The 18,207-nt window shown below is 40.4% G+C and overlaps 1 protein-coding gene across 6 annotated transcripts in view; it reads right to left on the bottom strand.

Annotated features, from left to right (window-relative positions):
• Positions 1-18,207, bottom strand: part of NFIA (nuclear factor I A) — a 367,611-nt gene that overhangs the window by 67,389 nt on the left and 282,015 nt on the right. For all 6 annotated transcript variants that reach the window (XM_087865942.1, XM_087865944.1, XM_087865945.1 and 3 more), the window contains one exon: positions 11,874-12,002. In XM_087865942.1, the coding sequence (XP_087722068.1) occupies positions 11,874-12,002 (129 nt within the window). The remainder of the gene's footprint in view (positions 1-11,873; positions 12,003-18,207) is intronic.

Raw genomic sequence — 18,207 nt, 5'->3', positions numbered from 1 at the left:
ATCCTGACAGGACCGCCTCTCTGAATATGCCACATCTGCACACTACTTGCTTCGGCCGCCATGATGGTTAATGTGAAATATGTTCAAATGCCACACAGTAGCAATGATTATTGAAAATATGAAGAGGGACTGTTTCGTAAGCAAAGTGGACAAGAATCCCATTCCATGAAGGGAACCTGAGCTTCTATGTTATCTGCAAGCAATGCTGAGAAATAAGAGACGAAGAGTAAGAAACATGGCAAAACACTTGAGAAAAAAACAACCCTACAGACTGGGTGATCACAGAGGTCAACAGAAATAGACAGGGAGTCCTCTAACAACCTGTTGGAAGTGTGCTGGAATTACAGACTGCAGTCCTGCAATAGAAAATTTCCAAAGTCAAGTCCGTGGAGATGCTCCAGCCTCTCGGAGGATTACTGGTAGTTTGTGAGTGTTTGCCAACATGAAAAAAAAAAAAAGGCAAAAAACAAGCAAATAAACCAAACCCATGATAAACATAAAAGTGCGGGCTGATTGGCAGCATTTCCCCCACCAAATCGTCAGAATTACGGTGTGGTTTAAGCCCCTATTTCTGAGAGACAGGATTATAAAGCAGAGGTCACTTTCAAAGCATCCTCCCGAATTCCAAGTTTCTCCCTGAATACACCCCATGGGACCGAAGGATTTATTCCCTACTGTGGTAGATTTCACACAAGGGGAGGAAGTACGAGAAGAGTCAGTCCAGTGTCTGAAGTCAGGGATTCAAGCTTTTATCCCAGGTTGGATATCAAATAACTCTGTGTGTCAGCCTCCTGGCTTCCTCTACTGCAAAATGGAAATCATACATCATGTTTGGGTTTTAGAGCTCAACTCCTCTGTGTTTGAAATCATCACTCCCTATCCTAATCCATGCAAAGTCACTTAACATTTCTGAGCCCACATTTCTTTATCTATAAATTGGATAAAATAGCACAGAAAAAAAAAGATTTTCTCAGGATTAGAATTAATTCTAGTTACATAGCAGGGCTCGCTCATTTAAAAAGTACGTGTTGAGAATCAACTATGTGCTAGACAGTATATTAGACTGTGGGTTATTTACCATTCTTAGCTTTGTTTTTTTTTTTTTCAGAATAAATTAAGATACGTGAGAAATAATCAGGATCATATAATATAATGTGGCAACGTGAGATAACTGGGAACCAAACGTTGAACTGTTTTCATGGCCCTGGAAGCCCATGGCATGAGCTAATAGTCACTTTCTAGTGCCTGAATTTACCTGTGCTCTGCAAGTCCTAACCGCAGGAATAAGTCACTTTGGCTAGGGAGAAAGCTGAGCCCATTGCCCCAAGCTCAGGACAGCTTTGTTCTTATCTCCTGCAGTGGACAGCTAGTAGAGCTGTCCAGCAGTTCTTCACCATTCCCTCTGGAAACAGAGCTCTCATGGTTTTGGGGGGTACCTATCCTTCCCTCAGCCCCAGCCTATGTAGTTAGAGTGGCCTCAACCCTACCCCCTGACTCAGGGGGGTAGGTATGCAACCCAGGCCACACCAGGGAGAAAACCCTTTATCTTTTAAAACATAAGGATTATTCCAAAAGTGACCCAAGCAAAGGACCCAAACCAGGACATCGAAGAGCCATAAGCATCCAGGAGTAGAACCTTTCCCAGATCTACTGTGAAAAAGCTACTCTCTTTCTCCCTTGGGACTGTTACATTGGTGGGAATTAAGCCTGGAGCTGCCCACATCATTAATGCCACAGTCTGAGGAGATTCAGCCTGAGAATGAAGTTCACAGAGAAGACAGCAGAGCTGAGGGAGAGAACAAGACATGCAGATTTCTGAAGGTATCACCTGAGCATCTGGATCCAGCCCTACCTGAAGCCATCAACCCCTAGATGCTTTAGTTACAAGCACCAATCCATGATTTTCTTTTGGAGGAGCAGAGGGATGGTGAAGGAATTTGGTTGGGTTTCTTTCACTCGTAAGAATATTTCACTTGAAAGTCTATATGAACATATCTTCAAAGCATTCATTACTGGCTATGCAACAATTCCACAACTTTTATTACAGTGCTCAGGAACTGAGGGATTTGGAAAGATCTGGAGATATCCTTCAGGGATGCCAAGGTTTTCTAAATACATATCGCAGGCCAGTGCAAGGGACCCACACAAACTGACACGCATAAATCCAGCCCCCCACAAATACTTTAAATACCTGTGCCGGATTATCCCTTTCTTGAGTTCACCTCTCATTAATCTCAGCATAATGATAATAAATCGTTTCCTATCCACCTGTTTGGCTAGACTGCAGGGGCAGGACTCGTCTGATTTGTTCATTAGGGCCTCGCACCGTGCTTGGCAGATGGTAAATGCTCAATAATTCCCTGCTGAATTGATTCTTATTAACAACAGACTCTTGATAACCAAAGAGGTGCTCATCTTAACTTTAGCAAGAGCCATGCCTGAATGAAGACATAGCCAAGAGAAGTCTCTACCATGGCTAAAGGGCTGCCTTTCGTGGGAGGAGCTATTTACTTGCCCCACTGGGCAGATTCCCCTGTTCTCCCAACCAGACAAGAGCAGTGGGATGGGGTAACCAGGCTGCCTCACTTCCCTGAGACCACATGTCCTCCTTTGGGGATCTGCGGCTCCTCCCTCAGAGGAGAAACAGGAACTCCTTCCGGACCCACAGGAGCAGGTAGGAAGAGTAAGCTGGGGACGGGGATGGAAGAATGAAGGAAATGAGAACCCTCTCCAGAGAATCACAGTCAAAGAAAGCAAATGCAGGTACAAGGATTAAAGGAGTCGTCGCAGAGGTAGGGAACGTTCAGTCACCATACTTACAACAGTTCCCAGCTCTTTCCATAAGTCATTTCACTTCCTCTGCCTCCCCACGCTTTAACGTTTTGTACAGGTGGAAAACAAAGGCAGGTAGAAGATAAGTGAGTCACACGAGCGTATGCGGATCCCAAGTGGCCAGCCAGGACCCAAATTCTATGCTGGCTGACCCCACAGCCCTCACACTTTTCATTGTGCTCCACAGCTCCCCTCTGAATTCTTTCTCGGAGGTCAAACAGTTTATTTCCCTTCAGAAGTTTTTGTTCACAGGTCCCTTATTATTGTATTGGAACCTGGCAACTCTGATGTTGCTCACGTGTGTTTTGCACACCAGAAAAAGGAAGTGTTGGGGGGGCACGGGAAAGCAACCACCATTTCGTATGAAGAAATGGCACAGGACAACTGTAAATTTACTCTGGAGATATACATTTTAAACAACATTCTCTATATGTGATTAAGTACACTAATTTCAACTATACAAAGGAGGCGGCATGAAATGGGTGATTCTCTGTGATACTGCGACCACATTAATAGGGCCGTCCACTCCCATTTCAAATATCAGTGCTCACCCCTCCCCTTGCCTACACGGATGATAAGCTGATACTACATAAACATTGTTAAAGCCACAGTTCCATGCTACAGTAATTCACTTAACTTTAACATGATTTATGGTTCTGTCAATAGGGGAGGTTGAAAACCCTGCACTGAAGCTTCAATGTGAGCCTCATATTTAAAAGAGCAATTGTGTGCGTGCGTGTGTGTGTGTGTGACAGAAGAAAACATTCCACGTAAAGAGAGATACAAGTGCAATATTGACTTTTTATTCCACTCCAAAAAGAGGAAAATAAAGAATGAGTCCAAACATGGAATCCCCATGATATTAAGCTAGACCAAGAAGAAAGAACTGCTAGGGATTTATCTGATTATGTGATTTATAGTACAAGCCATACCGGGAAGTCTTATCAATGAGAGGATTTTAAAGACACCTTGCTCAGAACCCTGCCGTCACCATGTGTGCCTATGTGGGTCTACGGTGGGGGAGCGGGGCAAGGAAGAGAGGAAGAGAGGGAGGGAGAGACAGAGAGGCAGAGAGAAAGGGGCAAGGAATTTCAAGGGAGAGCAGTTTCTTTTGTCGAGATGAGTTTAAATCTAGGCCCACGTGGTTAATCACCCTATTTTTCTCTCTGGCACTCACCCCGGGGGCATTTTGCCTTTTTAAGAGATTAAGGAGCCAATTGGTCTTACTGCTCTAACCTGTCCTCCTTGGGACCACATATTAGCACGATTCCCCTACAGAAGAGCTCTCTTTAGAAGTTTGCTGCGGGGATGACAAATTAACCCAGCAGGGGGTCCCACACATCTATCTCAGTACAAATTATTAGTGTAATAGAGCTTTTAGTTATGCATTTATCTAGTAATTATTGAACGGTTACACAAAACCAAGCTGAGCAGCCATGGCCTTTTATGAGGTTCGCTCGGTGGGTGGCCTTACAGTTAATTTAGGATAGTTTTCCACTAAGCAGTTCACTTGCAGACAAATTAGCTAAACAGCCTTCTCCTTTAAATATTTTCCATGTCATAGTGAAACTCTTTACAATACAATAAAGGTACAGTTTTAATTACACGCTTCCTGACTTTTGTTTAGTTGTAGTTTTAAAACATTTGCTGGCACTGTTTTTTCCTTTGGCTGGGCAGTAATAGCTGGTTGTAAGTATCTGGCTAATGAATTTAATAATTTCCTGAACTGGGACTTAAAGGGCCTTTGCTAAAAAGCTGCCTTTCCTCTTCGCCATCCAGATCCTTCCAGTCCCATCGACAGTGCTTCCCACGGGGCTGGACACCAGCACTTGAGCTAACCTTGACCAACGTTCACAAGCCCTACTTACTTGTCTTTCAAAACTCCTCAACGGTGGTACTTGTTAGGTCTCTGATGCCTGCATCTGGAAATCAAATCTGGCAATTCTTATTGTAGAATGACAACGTAATGTTTTCTCACATGACATACTCCAAGAATAAATAAACACCTTGTGTCTGCTGGCAGATTATTTCAGCACCTTGTTAGCAACAGGTACTTAATTGCTTCTCATTTCCCTGAGATGATTCAATTGCACTAAACCAGGAGAGACAAATTAGATTCAGCTCCTTTGAAAGGAGCGCCGGCAGGTTCTACAACGAAGTTAAAAGCTTTCCTAAGAGGCAAAGAAGTTTGCAGAGACGATATGAGAAAGCTGAACACACCTATCACTTAGATAGAGGGGGCCCGAGCCAAGGGAGAGGTACCACGGTTATGGTGGCGATAAAGGGAATATTTCTTCTTGCGGGCCCTCAATTTTGACAAAAAAGTCTGTAATACTACAGCAAATATTCTACACGAGGGGGATCAAATCATCTTGAGCTCAGTATTTCTCTTAATGCCTAGCAAGGGAGAAGCTCTTCATTAAGGCAAAGTGAATATGTATTGAGCATTTATTCACCATGCAACACATCTCCCTAAATCCTACCAAATACATGCACTTGAATATTATGTTATATTACACAGAGGGGATGGGAATAACTCCCTGTTATTCCCACACTTGCTGTGTGTCTTCAATAAAATCCATGCGGTCATTCATTTATTCAACAAATACTTGTTGAGTGCTTGCCTTAGGCCAGGCAAGAGGCTGAGGAACATCGGTAGGAAGAAGAAAGCCACAGTTACTGCTCTAAGGGGCCCTGTCGTCCAGTGATAGCTGCTGCCTTCCTATTTTACCTCTCTTTCCTTCCTCCTCTATTATTGTCTATGAATCCCCACTCCTCCAACCTTTCCTGGTGACCTCCACTTCCTGGAAAGTGATCTTAATTCTCATAATTGTCGGCACTATGTTTTTCTTGGCCAAACAGGGAGATATTGTTAACTGCAGACCCTTAGATGTTTCATCCCTAAGAGCAGGATCCCTGCTTGAATCATGAGGATCATGGACTTAGAGAGGTTTGTAGAGCATATAAACTTCTGACTACCTCTCCAAACAGAAATTGGCATGACTCTTTGAAAGCTGCACAATAAATCTTTGGTTTATATGTTTATTGTTTCAGCATATCTTATGTATATTTTCGGTACCGGGGCAATTGTACTTCTAAACTGCCTTTGTGTGTATGTGTTTTCTGACTCCTAAAGAAGTGGGTGGCTTAGCTTCACGCTGGCATCATGTATGTCTTTAATTCCTCAGTACTTAGTTATCTAAAAGCACGACCTGTTGCTGTTGCTTTCTTTTGCATGCTGACAACCAGAAGGCACTCTGCAGGAGAGGAGGGGTTAAGTCTCATGCTTGGACTCTTCGCAATGCCAAAATGCCACGGCAGTTCTCCGGCAGGATGCCCTCATCCCCAACAACACCCCGAGCTTCCCCTATCCCAGCAATACAACTGCTGGCTTTCTTGTCCCGTCATCCACCAGGAGGTGAGCTCTCTGAGGCCAGAGTCCCGGCTTCTCTTGTTCACTCTATTCGGCAACTCGTAGAGCGCCTTGTACACACCCTAGCGCTTGATAAACACTGGTGGAAAAAACAAACGGATCCCCAGACAGTCAGGGGAGTGTGCAAGTCAATTTTAACATCAAAAAAGTCACACAGACTTCAAAAATTGTGTTTTGAAGTGACTTGCGTCTAACAGAAACCCTGTATTACCAGTAGCAAGGATTCACGGGCTAATAAAAAAAGGTCAAGTGATTTGTTTATGGCTGTTATTAAAAAACTCAGTGTGATAACATGGGTTATGTCATGCTTATCAAAAGATCTAAATGGTTATGTTATGTCTTAGACTAATAAAAAATGTGAAAACAAATTAATTGTTTAAGTAAATACAGCTTATTTCTTCCAGTGGGGAGAGAAAGGTAGAACCTACTGATATAGTGGAAGAGGCACTGAACTGGAGATTTGACTTCTGTTCTTGGCTGAGCTCTCATCTGCAGGAGTAATGAGGAATACAGGAATACCCTCCTACTTAACCCGCTTATAAAGCCCAAATTTTATACAGAGTGGCAATGTGTTCCATTAAAAAAATAATCTAGACTTCCTAGCTTCTCTTGCAGCTAGAGGTGATCATGTGACATAGTTCGGACCATGCTGCGTAACATTCTACAAAAGGTGGCAGAATGAGCTGGCCTTGCTTTCTGCTTGGAATGCAGATGTGAGGCAGGCGTTCAGTAGCCACATTGTGACCAGGAGGTCACAGCATGAGGATGAACACAAACCACTAAAGCAAGGCTAAGAGATAAAATCTCAATCCTTGGACTATAACAGCCCTGAATCACATACTCGTTTTTATATGAGAAAAATATGACCTGTTTAGTCTGATCTTCTGTTACTTTCAGTCAAACACATTCTTAGCTGATACAGGAAATGGATTAGACCAGATTTCCAGAGCACCATTCTCAAATTTTGTGGTTCTAGTCGAAGCTCAGTAAGTGCTTACTTGCTAATTATTTTCAACCTCCACCTTTCAATGTGTCTAGTGTAGGCAACTCCCCATTCCTAAGTCCCCAAAGCGCAGAGTTGCTTTACTTAGTGTAAAGCATTAAATTAAATGAAATGCTTAAATTAAGTACATTATCTTGTTTTTGAAAATAGCAAAGATTTTAGGCAGACACCTAAGTTTCAAGATGAACTTCCAAGAGACTCCAAAATATCACTGATTGCTCCAAATAATTCCAATAAAAGGAGTTAGACCCTTTAAATCACCAGACAAATTTATAACTCTTAAAAAAGCAAAGGGAAGAACAAAGATTTTTTTCAATTATCATGAATAAAACAAATTGTCGTGATTAAATACTTTCTTATGGTTGAAATTTTAAGTGCTGATAAAAGAAAGTCTTTGAAAGCCCAATCTTTCAGCTTAACGTGCATAGTGATTGTAATAATGTATAATGACATACAAATGCTTTTATGGAAACTTAATGTCTTCTCCACACTCCAGGATATTCCAAAATGCTTTCACCCCTTTACCTAACTTTAACTACACAGGTGGCCAAGGATTATCCCCATGATACAGATGGCCAAACGGAGGCCACAGGGGTAAGTGACTTATCAAAGCCATGAAGAAAGCCAATATCAGAGAGAGGATTTGTTTTAAGAAACCGCGTGTCTCTACCATCACGATGTACATAGAGAAGTGATTAGAATAGCAGAAACTAAGAAAAACCATGACTTCTATATGAAAGTTTTACTCATACAATCTTATATGTTTTTTTTTAGATGGAAGGCCATCGTTCTTCCCCATCTTGGATATTCCTTATAAAGAAGTCCTACCTAAACTATTACACATTTATCACTCTAGATTTTTCTGAAGCAATATGATCTTGTCAAGTGTCAGGGAGGGGATGAATACCTTTCGTGTACATTGATGTGTAATTTGAGTACTTTTTATTTACTCAACCAATATTTGAGCATAAAATCCATTGCTCGAGACACAGTAAGGTAACGAAAAGTGCAAGTTATAGATCCTCCCTTTCAAAGGTTTCATTCTGGGAGAGCGACTAGACTTGTACATTAACTAGCAAAACAAGGTGCTGGTGAAAGGTTATGGGACTTTAAGGAGTGGGACGTGCTGGCGGCCTGCGTGGAGCTAAGGGGTCTTCATGCAGAAAATCATATTTGAGCTGGTCTTGGAATGGACAAAATGCGGACAGTTGAAAGCAGTAGGGACAGCATGAAATTTTCAAAGCCTGGGTAAAAATGGGTGAGTTACTTGTTTGCATGACTTGAGTACATACTCTGTTTCCAGGCACTGTGCAAACTGCAAATACATGATTTCATTTGCTCCTTAGACAACACGATTCTCTTGAGGTACAGATTATGATCTCCAATTTATAGATGAGGAACCTATGACTCAGAGAAGTAAAGCAAGGTAGCGTGTTCACACAGCTGGTAACGGTGGTAGAGACAGGGTTCCAACACTGGTCCGTTTGACCCCTGAGCTTTTATGCTTACCCACTGTGCAGTGCTCCCTCCCTTCAAAGCCCTATTTTTTTTTTTTTTTTGCATTTGCTTTGCAATTCCAAAGAGAGGTTTCCTTTGTAACAGTGTCCACCAAATTTCCAAATATGGCATTTCCAAACTGGCATCTGTCTGGTCAAGGTATTCCCATTAGAAATTTTAAGAAATTTTTAAAGGAGGCAGCAGAAGCCTTGTAGTCTGGGTGCTATGCAGAGGTGAATATGCCATGTGATTCTGAGCAAGGGTGTAGAACAGCTTCCCCTGTCCCTGTGTCTCAGGACCCTGAAAAAGGACACACCTTTCTCTTCTTCCAGGCCCTTTAAAATTTGACTTGTCTGTCTGGATTCTCTAATGATTTACTGATTTGGGTTATGGCAACTCTTTACAATAAAAGGAACATCGATATTGAAGTCTCCTTTATGTACACATCACATTTACTCCACACTGGCTCATTCAGTCAGACTCTCTCTCCTTCAGTTTGGCCTCATCTTCCTAAAACATCAACTCTTAATCCTGTGATCTCATTCCAAGCATTAGCTTTCCATTTGGTTCAGAGAAGAATAAAGGGCAATATGGCACCTGCAGCAAATATTTCTTAGACAGAGAGAGGCTCAATACCAACCTTAAAAAGTATCTTAGCCCCAAAATGTCTCGTATTAGTCCATCTCCACTCTGTGATTCTTGCCACAAAGACGCCAATGAAGAGTTTCATCTAAATTACTCCAATTCCCTTTACTGGACCACTAAGGGGGGGGGGGCAGGGTGCAATAAGAATGGGTACCTGAGTAGATTTTCCAGAAAGGAGAACCGAGGATGCTGGGAACCATCTTGAATTCTGGTGAAAACAAAGAATCTTTGGTATTCCATAATTCTTAAACTAGGCATCTTTCTCTTTTCCTCATAAACATTTTTTTCACGGTATGAATAGGAGATCCAAGCTCATTGTTCTGAAGGCTAAGGAGGTCCACTCTGATTCAACCCAGCGTGGGTCATTTTAGCAAATGTGTTTAAATATCTAGCATGAAGAAGCTCCCAATCTTGGTCCTCAGGTAAATGCCAGAATTGTTCTAATAATGTGTAGAACTATGGTTTTAAGGGAAGATGCATAGAAGGCACTCAATATTTAATGAATAAATGATAATATATGCACATTGCTTTATGTTCCTCAAAGAGTCTCTACAAAAATCGTTCTATCGTGTCTCTACGTAAGAATAGGAGTTTGGGAGGAAAAGTTCATTTAACAATAGTACTGACCCATTTTATTGGTGAGGACGTTAAAAAATCCACAAGATAAGCAGAAAGGCAAAGAGGCAGCGCACCCAGCTATCCTGATTGCTAGCATCCTGTTCTTCCCAATCCTTATTACCTTGCTACACTATGAATCTTTCTTCTGCTTGGAATGCCCTCTGTTCATGTAAGTGACATCTTAAGGTTTGACTTCAATGCTGTCTACACTTTGAAGTCTCTTTATTAGATAAAAAGTGGTAATAGCACATTCCACATCATCTTCTAAATGCTTATTTTCTTGCATCTCTCTTCTACCCTAGACTGTATGCTTTATGAGGACAGGAACCACTGAATTCTCGGTGACAGGCACTCAGTAAATTGTTTAAAGAACAAATGAACTTCCATTATCTCCTCCTCTGAGTTCCCGCAGAAATTTCCACTTGTAACATTCATTTAGCATTTAAAATGCTAACTTGACCATAGAAAGATGAGAAACGTCACATGCCTTATCTCCCTGAAACCGAAAATCTTCTGACTAAAAGGACTTCATATCTTTTATTTTCCACCACCGTTTAGATGCTTAATGAATGCTGACTCTGAGGATAATATCATAATGCTACCCCACTGAAAGGGACTCATTCTGGGACCGTATAATCCAATGTGGATGCAACGTTTTCAAGTTAGAAAAAATATATATGTTGCCTTTCTGATTATAACACACACACACACACATGCACGCATGCACGCACACCACACAAGTGAAATAATAAGGGATCTTGACAAAATTCTGTCAATCATCACAAGATGTTTAAGATGAAGCAAGTAAGTTTTCATAATTATGGATATAGTAATTGCTTTACAAAATAGTCCGAATACTTATTTTCTTCAGTGTGACTGCTGCACGTGCATTGGACGGCCTTCTCAACTGCCATTTTTTCCCTGAGATGTTCACAGAGTAGTCATAAAGGGATTCAGATTTGTGGGTCTAACATTGAGATTAATGCAAGAAATATCAGTTTCCCCAGGCGTATGTCAAAGTAGACAAGAGACCATAACTTTCTAGGATGTGTTATAACACCAGCTGGTAGATCACAGACCTACCTAAGCGACAATCTGATGGAAGAAAGTAAACGTGGTTACAATTATTCATACTCCTACTGTGGGAGTTTCATAAACAAACTAATAAATATTTTCATCTTGCAATAAGATCAAGTTAAGTGATTTGCTGACATTCTCTTGAGGTTTAAAGCTTGTCTTTAATGTAAAATACAAATCATATTTCTTGTGGACACATTTTAATAATAAACTTAAAAGCACACGAGACAAAAATAATGAAAACATTGCAATGAAAACCAGACAAACTATCTACCACTTCAAAAGGAGTGAGTGAAGACTGCTCGTCAACACCGTGATGCAAACAGCCTCAATGCAAAATGCCACATATTGAAATCAGGTTTCAAGGACAGGGAATCAGCAGGGATGAGAGAATGAAAAACAGCTCTTACTTGAAAACAGGTAACTAACTACAGGAAAATATACTCATCACACACACACACACACACACACACACACACACACACACACTCCTCTCGTCCAACTTGTAGGACAGAATTGATCTGGGTTCAGTTCAAATTACCTCCCACCTCTTTGCAACATCCCACTGGGAATGAGAAGTTTGGTCCCTTTTCTGGCCTGGGGTAAGAATCACGGGTCGGATGCCAAAGCTGTCCCCAAGGATGAGAAACTGAAACACTCACTGTCTTCAGGAGTGTTCTGGGAGAGGCCTCCTTGTCTCTCCTTTTGCTACGCTGCTCCCAAGGCCACGATCTAAGCACAAGCAAGGCTGCCTGTGGAGCGGCTCACCTCTGGGTCCTGTGATGACAGGTCGGTGGTGCTGTGTGAATGCGGTTCCCAGGGAGGAGGTCTGCGAAGGGGAGGGGCTGCTGAAACCAGACTTCTCCGACTTCTTCAGTGTGGTTGGAGATGGCATTCCTGGCAAGAAGGATGGAGTGATAAGCACACTTTAATTCAGGGCACGACAGCTTGTACAACCTAAAAGATAAAACTGAAAGAATTAAAAAAAGAAATTCACCTGTGAGCGCAAAATTTTTGAATCCCTTTGAATTTGTCACAGGAACCAATAGGGGACAAAATGCTCCCTTGGTAAGTCCAACTAGAATTGACTTCAACTTACTCTACTCGATCACAGTCCCTTTTGGCATGACTGATCTTGTCTAATTACAGAGGGCCCCTGCCCAGTGTCACCTGCAAGTTGTATGCGCCTGTGGCCCCTGGGAGCCTTCAGAAGGGAGGCTCTCGAAGGCACATGAAGACCTCATCTGCAACCATTTCATCTTGCCAGGTACCTTACTGAAACACCGAAGCACTTTCTCCACATTTTAAATACCTTAGCTATTTTAACATTTAAAAAAAAAAAAAAACCCTCCACAATGACAACTCAGTTGCTCATCCAGGGAATTATTTATAATAGAAAAAAAGAAAGAAAAGATCAAAGTAAAAAAAGTCCTTAAATGCCCAGCAATTGAAACTGGTTAAATAAATATGATAGAACCCATGCAAAAAATACTGTCAGAGAAAAACGACATTCCATTTAATGACACAGAACAAAGACATGGGAAGAGATTATAAAATAGGATGTTGTGCTAGGATGCCACTTAAAAGCACACTTCTCTGTACGGAGAAAGAACTGGAAGGAAATGCACATAAACCGCAACGGTGCTTCTCTCTGTGTGCTGGATTTGGTGGTTTTCATTGCCTCTTTTTGCTTACTTGTTTTTCCTATGATAAACATACATTACTTTTATGTTAAGAAGAGACAATAAAAACTCATCTTTAAAAATAGTATTTTTACCATAGTTTCTGAGGTCTTCATAACATTTCCAGCATAGAAAATGCTTTGGGAAGAAAATAATGGGGAAATCGTCTCTTGTAATTACTGAGTTTGTAATGTTCTCGGCAGCCACGCTGACACACACAACTGGAGGCATCTATCAGTTTGGTAGGGTGCCAATTAAAACAATGAAAACTTGGATATAAAAATAAAGGAAATGACTCCTTGTCTCCACATCACAGGACAAATTGGGGCTCTCTTAAATGTGCAGCACAAAACTGGTCTGTATTCACGTCAAAAGAATCAAAGCTCCTTTACTTACATATGTCTACAAGTGTTGTATTCTATGCCCAGAGAATTACTGGGGTGAGCTGGAATGCTAAGTAATAAAAATAATAATGACATTAGCATGTACCTGTTATTGAGTAGTTACTCACTCCCATGCACGGTGCCAAGATCTGTCCCAAAACTCAGTTTGGCCTCTATCTAAATATGTCCTCGTTATTTATGTTCTCAGGTTTCCTTCAGCGGTTCTACAACACAAGCTTTGAGTGTGACCACAGATTCCATAAGGATACAGTGTGTTTTGCTCCTTCTATTTTCAGGATATGCAACAAAGGGTCTAGAACACAACAAATGGCCTGAAAAGATATTTAAACTACGTGTAACGGTCTCAGCTTTATCTGTGGCTTTACTAACCGACATAGTAAAACTTGGGGAGTTTGACCCCAAGAAAGAAACAAATTGCAAGTTGGTAGATACCTTTGCATGGTACCTTTGTAAGGACATTAGGAACTGGTGTGTGATTTCACACCAACTGGACAAATCTAGATCCCATTCATCCCAGATCAATATCTACGTGATTTGAATGAAAAAGCACGCAGCTCAGCGAGGTTAGCTCTGTTTCCTTGCTCTTTGAATCAGTAACCAAAGTCACACTATACCAATATCCTAACATCATTAGGATGGATTGGGGTTTTGGACCAACATTCATTGCAAGGAACCTAGCCTAAGGTATAATCACAGAATTACACTGGAGAGGGGATTTCAAATTAAAAAATTAAAGGGAAGAAATAAAGTTACCAAAATGTAAACAAACCTCTCAATTCATTCAAACCTCTCCTGCGCAAAACACATTTTTAGGCTGCCAACCCGTCCACTGATTTAAGCTCAGTCAAATGCCTGAATTATGTGTCATAAAACCGAAATAGAACAGAAAATGAAAATGTCAAAACTTTTAAGATGGCAGAATTTTTTTCAGACAATGGAATCACTGAGGAAATGCAGCATCTGAACTAACCTTATTAAAGAAAGCAAATGATTGGACTCACAGAAAAGGGACCATTTCTTTGAAAAGTTCACGGGTTCCATCCCATGCCATTCTAAATACAGCAGAGATAGTGACATGATTAAATCCACCATTTACATTTACCCTTTTAAAAAGGGGAATACAGGTAAAATTCAGGTAATCACAAGCATGAAGAATGGTGAAGTTGGTAAACAGATTCAAAAACAGCAAAATTCAAATCCTCCATGAAGGGGTTAAAGAGAAAAGAAATACTGTCTGCACTTAAGAAGAATAAGTCAAACTATGTATAATCTTCTAAATTTATCACAGTCAAGTAAGATGAACCCTAAGGCCGTCATGAATCTCAAAATTACTTTGTGTTTTCAATTTTTAAAGACTTGTATTGAGCACATCTCCTTATTATATACTTTAATATTTTCTCCATATGCATAATGTATGTTTTGGTTAATTTGCTTCGTATACTTAATTGACAGGATAAAATTTCAAAATGGTAGTAAACTACTTTATGTTAAAAGCGAGAGAACATTAATCTTGACTTTTATTTTTGAAATCAAATTTGGATTCTGCCCCTTAGATTAAATGTAAGCTTCTTGTTACAATTTCTTTTACCAATTAGCTGTGCACAACTGTTATGCCATGCCTGTACAGATTAATGACTGATTGGTTTTTTCTTAATAAAGCAAAACTTTGATTTCAATGTATTTTTCAGAAGCATCAGATTAAAAAAAAAGTTTATAAAGTAATGCTGCCCTTTTTCTGGAACAAACAATATTACTTCAATGTTCTTTTCACTGTGTAAAAATAAAGAATTTTATAGAACAAGAAGCAGAAATTTAGCAGAATGCCGTGTTTCAATGGGACATTTTCTCCTATTGATTCCTCTAAAAAAAGCCCAATGATGGTAAAGAAAATAGAAAATGGATTTCTTTTCTTATTTTTTTGAAAGAAAGGGAGAGAGAGGGAGAGCATGTACGAGTGGTGGGGGGGTGGCAGAGGGAGAGAGAGAATATTAAGCAGTTCCCCAATGTGGGACTCGATCTCACAACCCTGAGATCATGACCTGAGCCAAAATCAAGAGTCCAACGCTTAACCCACTGAGCCACCCAGGTGCCCCTAGAAGATGGGTTTCAGAAAGCATTTTGGCTTGTCATTGGTTTTCTAGCCGTCAGACTTTCTGAATTTCTCTCCCCTTTGCCATTTTCCTAAGCTACCTGAGTTGTTTCAAACAGTGTCCAGAGGACACAGGCAAACGTGAAATTCTAGTCATTCAGTGACTCTGATCCCTGAAGGTGGTTGTAAATGAGAGGCCCGATACGAAAACCTTGAAAGCACAGGCCAAAAACAGTACTCACAAAGAATCCATCAAAGTCATCATTAATATCTGTGGTAGTCAGAATTCTAAGATGGCCCAAGGCTCCTGGCCCCTGGGGTACATACTTCATATAATCTCCTCCAGCTGAATGTGGGCAGTACCTGTGAATATGACGGATGCTCTTCTTGTGATTAGGTTGTTGGACTGCAAAGGTGAAGGGACTTTTGCAGATGTAATTAAGGTCCCTAATCAGGTGACTTTGAATTAAGTAAAAGGTAATTATCCTGGGTAGGCCTGACCTAATCAGGTGAACCCTTTAAAACACGAACTAGAAGTCAGAGAGATTCTCCTGCTGCCTTTGAAGAAGTAAGCTGCCATGATGTAAAGGGGCCAATGAGAGGGCCACATGGCAAGGAAACACAGGGACCTCCTGGCTGACAGCCAGCTTTAAGAGAGCTGGAACCTTAGTCTTAAAGCTATAAGAAACTCAATTCTGCCAATAATCACAAGAGTTTGCAAGAGGACTCAGAGCTCCAGAAAGGAATGCAGCTTGAACAAAATGCTGCTTGCAGCCTTGTGAGACCCTGAGATGAGAGACCACCTAATCTATGGCCAGACTCTTGACCCATAGAAACTGGTAATAAGGTAATAAGGTAATAGGGTAATGAGGTAATAAATGTGTTTTGTTTCAAGTTATGTTTGTGGTAATTTGTTATACAGCAATAGCAACCTAAGATGTTACTCAAATATGAGACTACCGTCCATGCTAGAACTGTATGCATTAAAGATGCTTACTGGACACTAATTACTCTCTAGAATTCCAGAAGCTTCCACCATTTTTAGCAAATACGTGCTAGGTAGTGAGGTTTTCCACTAGCCTACACTCACCCAGAGAAAACAGTAAGACATCTTTGTGGAAAAGAAGCGAATAAGTGGTTATTTCCAATGGCATAAATTTTATTTCCAAATAAATTCGGAAATGTCTATTTCCCCCTGATTCTTTTAAGAAATACCAATAACAAAATCAGATCAAATGACATGAAAAAAACTCAAAAATAATTCTTGGGGTTTCCTGTAACAAATCAAGGTTTGTTTTGGGAAGTTTTTCTACAACCTGATGTCACAGAAAGTAAAAAGAAGATACAAGGAAAAAACATAATTTCAACTCCGTCTGTCTCCCAACTTACGAGATTTACCGAATACTTTGACCAAGAACTTTACAGGGACAGTTATGAAGCAAGTCCTACAGGAATGAGAAGAAAGTACAATGCTGTTCTTTGCTTAAGGAAGCTTCTTAAAGGGGATTTTTAGCAGTCAAAGGAGGTACAATATTAATGGGAAGGGGGGAAAAGGGAGAGATCACAATGAACTATAACTATTCCAGAAACAATGGAACAACACGCTGGATTTTTAAAAAGGGAAGCTGTGAAAAGTCAGTGTGAGTGCTTACTTTGTCGTAGGACTTACTCAAAAATTCACTGTCCTGTGAAAATTATCCTTGGGAAATGCTACTCAGGACAGCAGGACCTTATCTTGTCTGTTGTAGGAGTTTGGGTTGTTGTTATTCAAGTTGTCAGAGAAGATTTAACTGGTATATATTTCTTTCTTCAAAGTATCAAAGTCAAGAACAGAAAGTTTTCAGTAATGTGCATTTATTGTTGCAATCTGGGAAAAATTCTGGAAACAAGCAAACTCTGCACTTTTGTTTTAAAATCCAATATATAAGCAGGTTAGAGAGGACTACAAAATGCTGCAAGTTTGACTTTATGTATTCTCCAGATCATTGCCCTCATCTAATTCCCAATGACCTATCGTTACTACTGCTTTAGCAGAACAACGATTATACCAAACCTGAAGGCTGCTGGAAGCTTCATCCATCCAGTGGCCTCAAGAGAGCCAGGAGGCAGCTAACGAGATGGTCATCAAACCTCTGCAAATTGATCATTTCCAAAACACAGACTGAAAAGAATAAAATCTACAAATTATGGAGTACCTACTAAGTGCCATGTACTTACAAATTACTCAAATGCTTACATTTTCATTTTCCAAGAGGTAGGTATTAATATCCTGCCTACTTATAACTAAATATTGCAGAAACCTGACACCAAGAGATGTCAAGCAACTTGCTTAAGATCAAACAGCTATTCGGTAGCATTTCAGACCCAGGTCTCTGGTTCTAGAGCTTGTATGTTTTGTACCACATCACACTGCCCCATATAATTCCCCTTGTACATTATACAAACTATGTCCTCCTTAAATCAATAAAGTATATTTATAGTTGAAGTTTCTAATTTGGTTATCCAAAGAAAAAATTCAAGGAGAGGTTATATCAGCTGCAAAAGAACATGCAAAAAATAAAAACAACTCTGAAGTATACTAAGAATCATCTTGTCTTGTATAGCAAAGGTTTTTCTTGGCATTAGTAGGGATTAGTTAGGATTTTATTAAACATACTGCATTTATTATCAGTAATTTTAAGACGGAAACTCCAAGAAATAAGTATCGCCTAGACTTAGAAGAACGTAATGACCCAAAGATGTTAAATTGTTCAATAGCAAATACATACATTTAATATTCACAAGAGGCCTCTTGACTGCTCAACAAGTTACTTCCTCTATAAAGCCTCCTGCAAACACAAGCAGGATCAAAAGTCTTTTTCTTTAAGACCCACTGGTACCTCCCAAGCCTAGTCTATGTTATAATGCAGTTATACCTCAACCAGAGG

The sequence above is a fragment of the Ursus americanus genome, chromosome 12 (genome assembly GCF_024610735.1).
Source record: "Ursus americanus isolate L20-20 chromosome 12, mUrsAme1.1.p, whole genome shotgun sequence".
Taxonomy (NCBI): Eukaryota; Metazoa; Chordata; class Mammalia; order Carnivora; family Ursidae; genus Ursus; species Ursus americanus.
The sequence above is the reverse complement of the archived record's forward strand: the minus strand, read 5'-3'. Positions and strand labels throughout refer to the sequence as shown.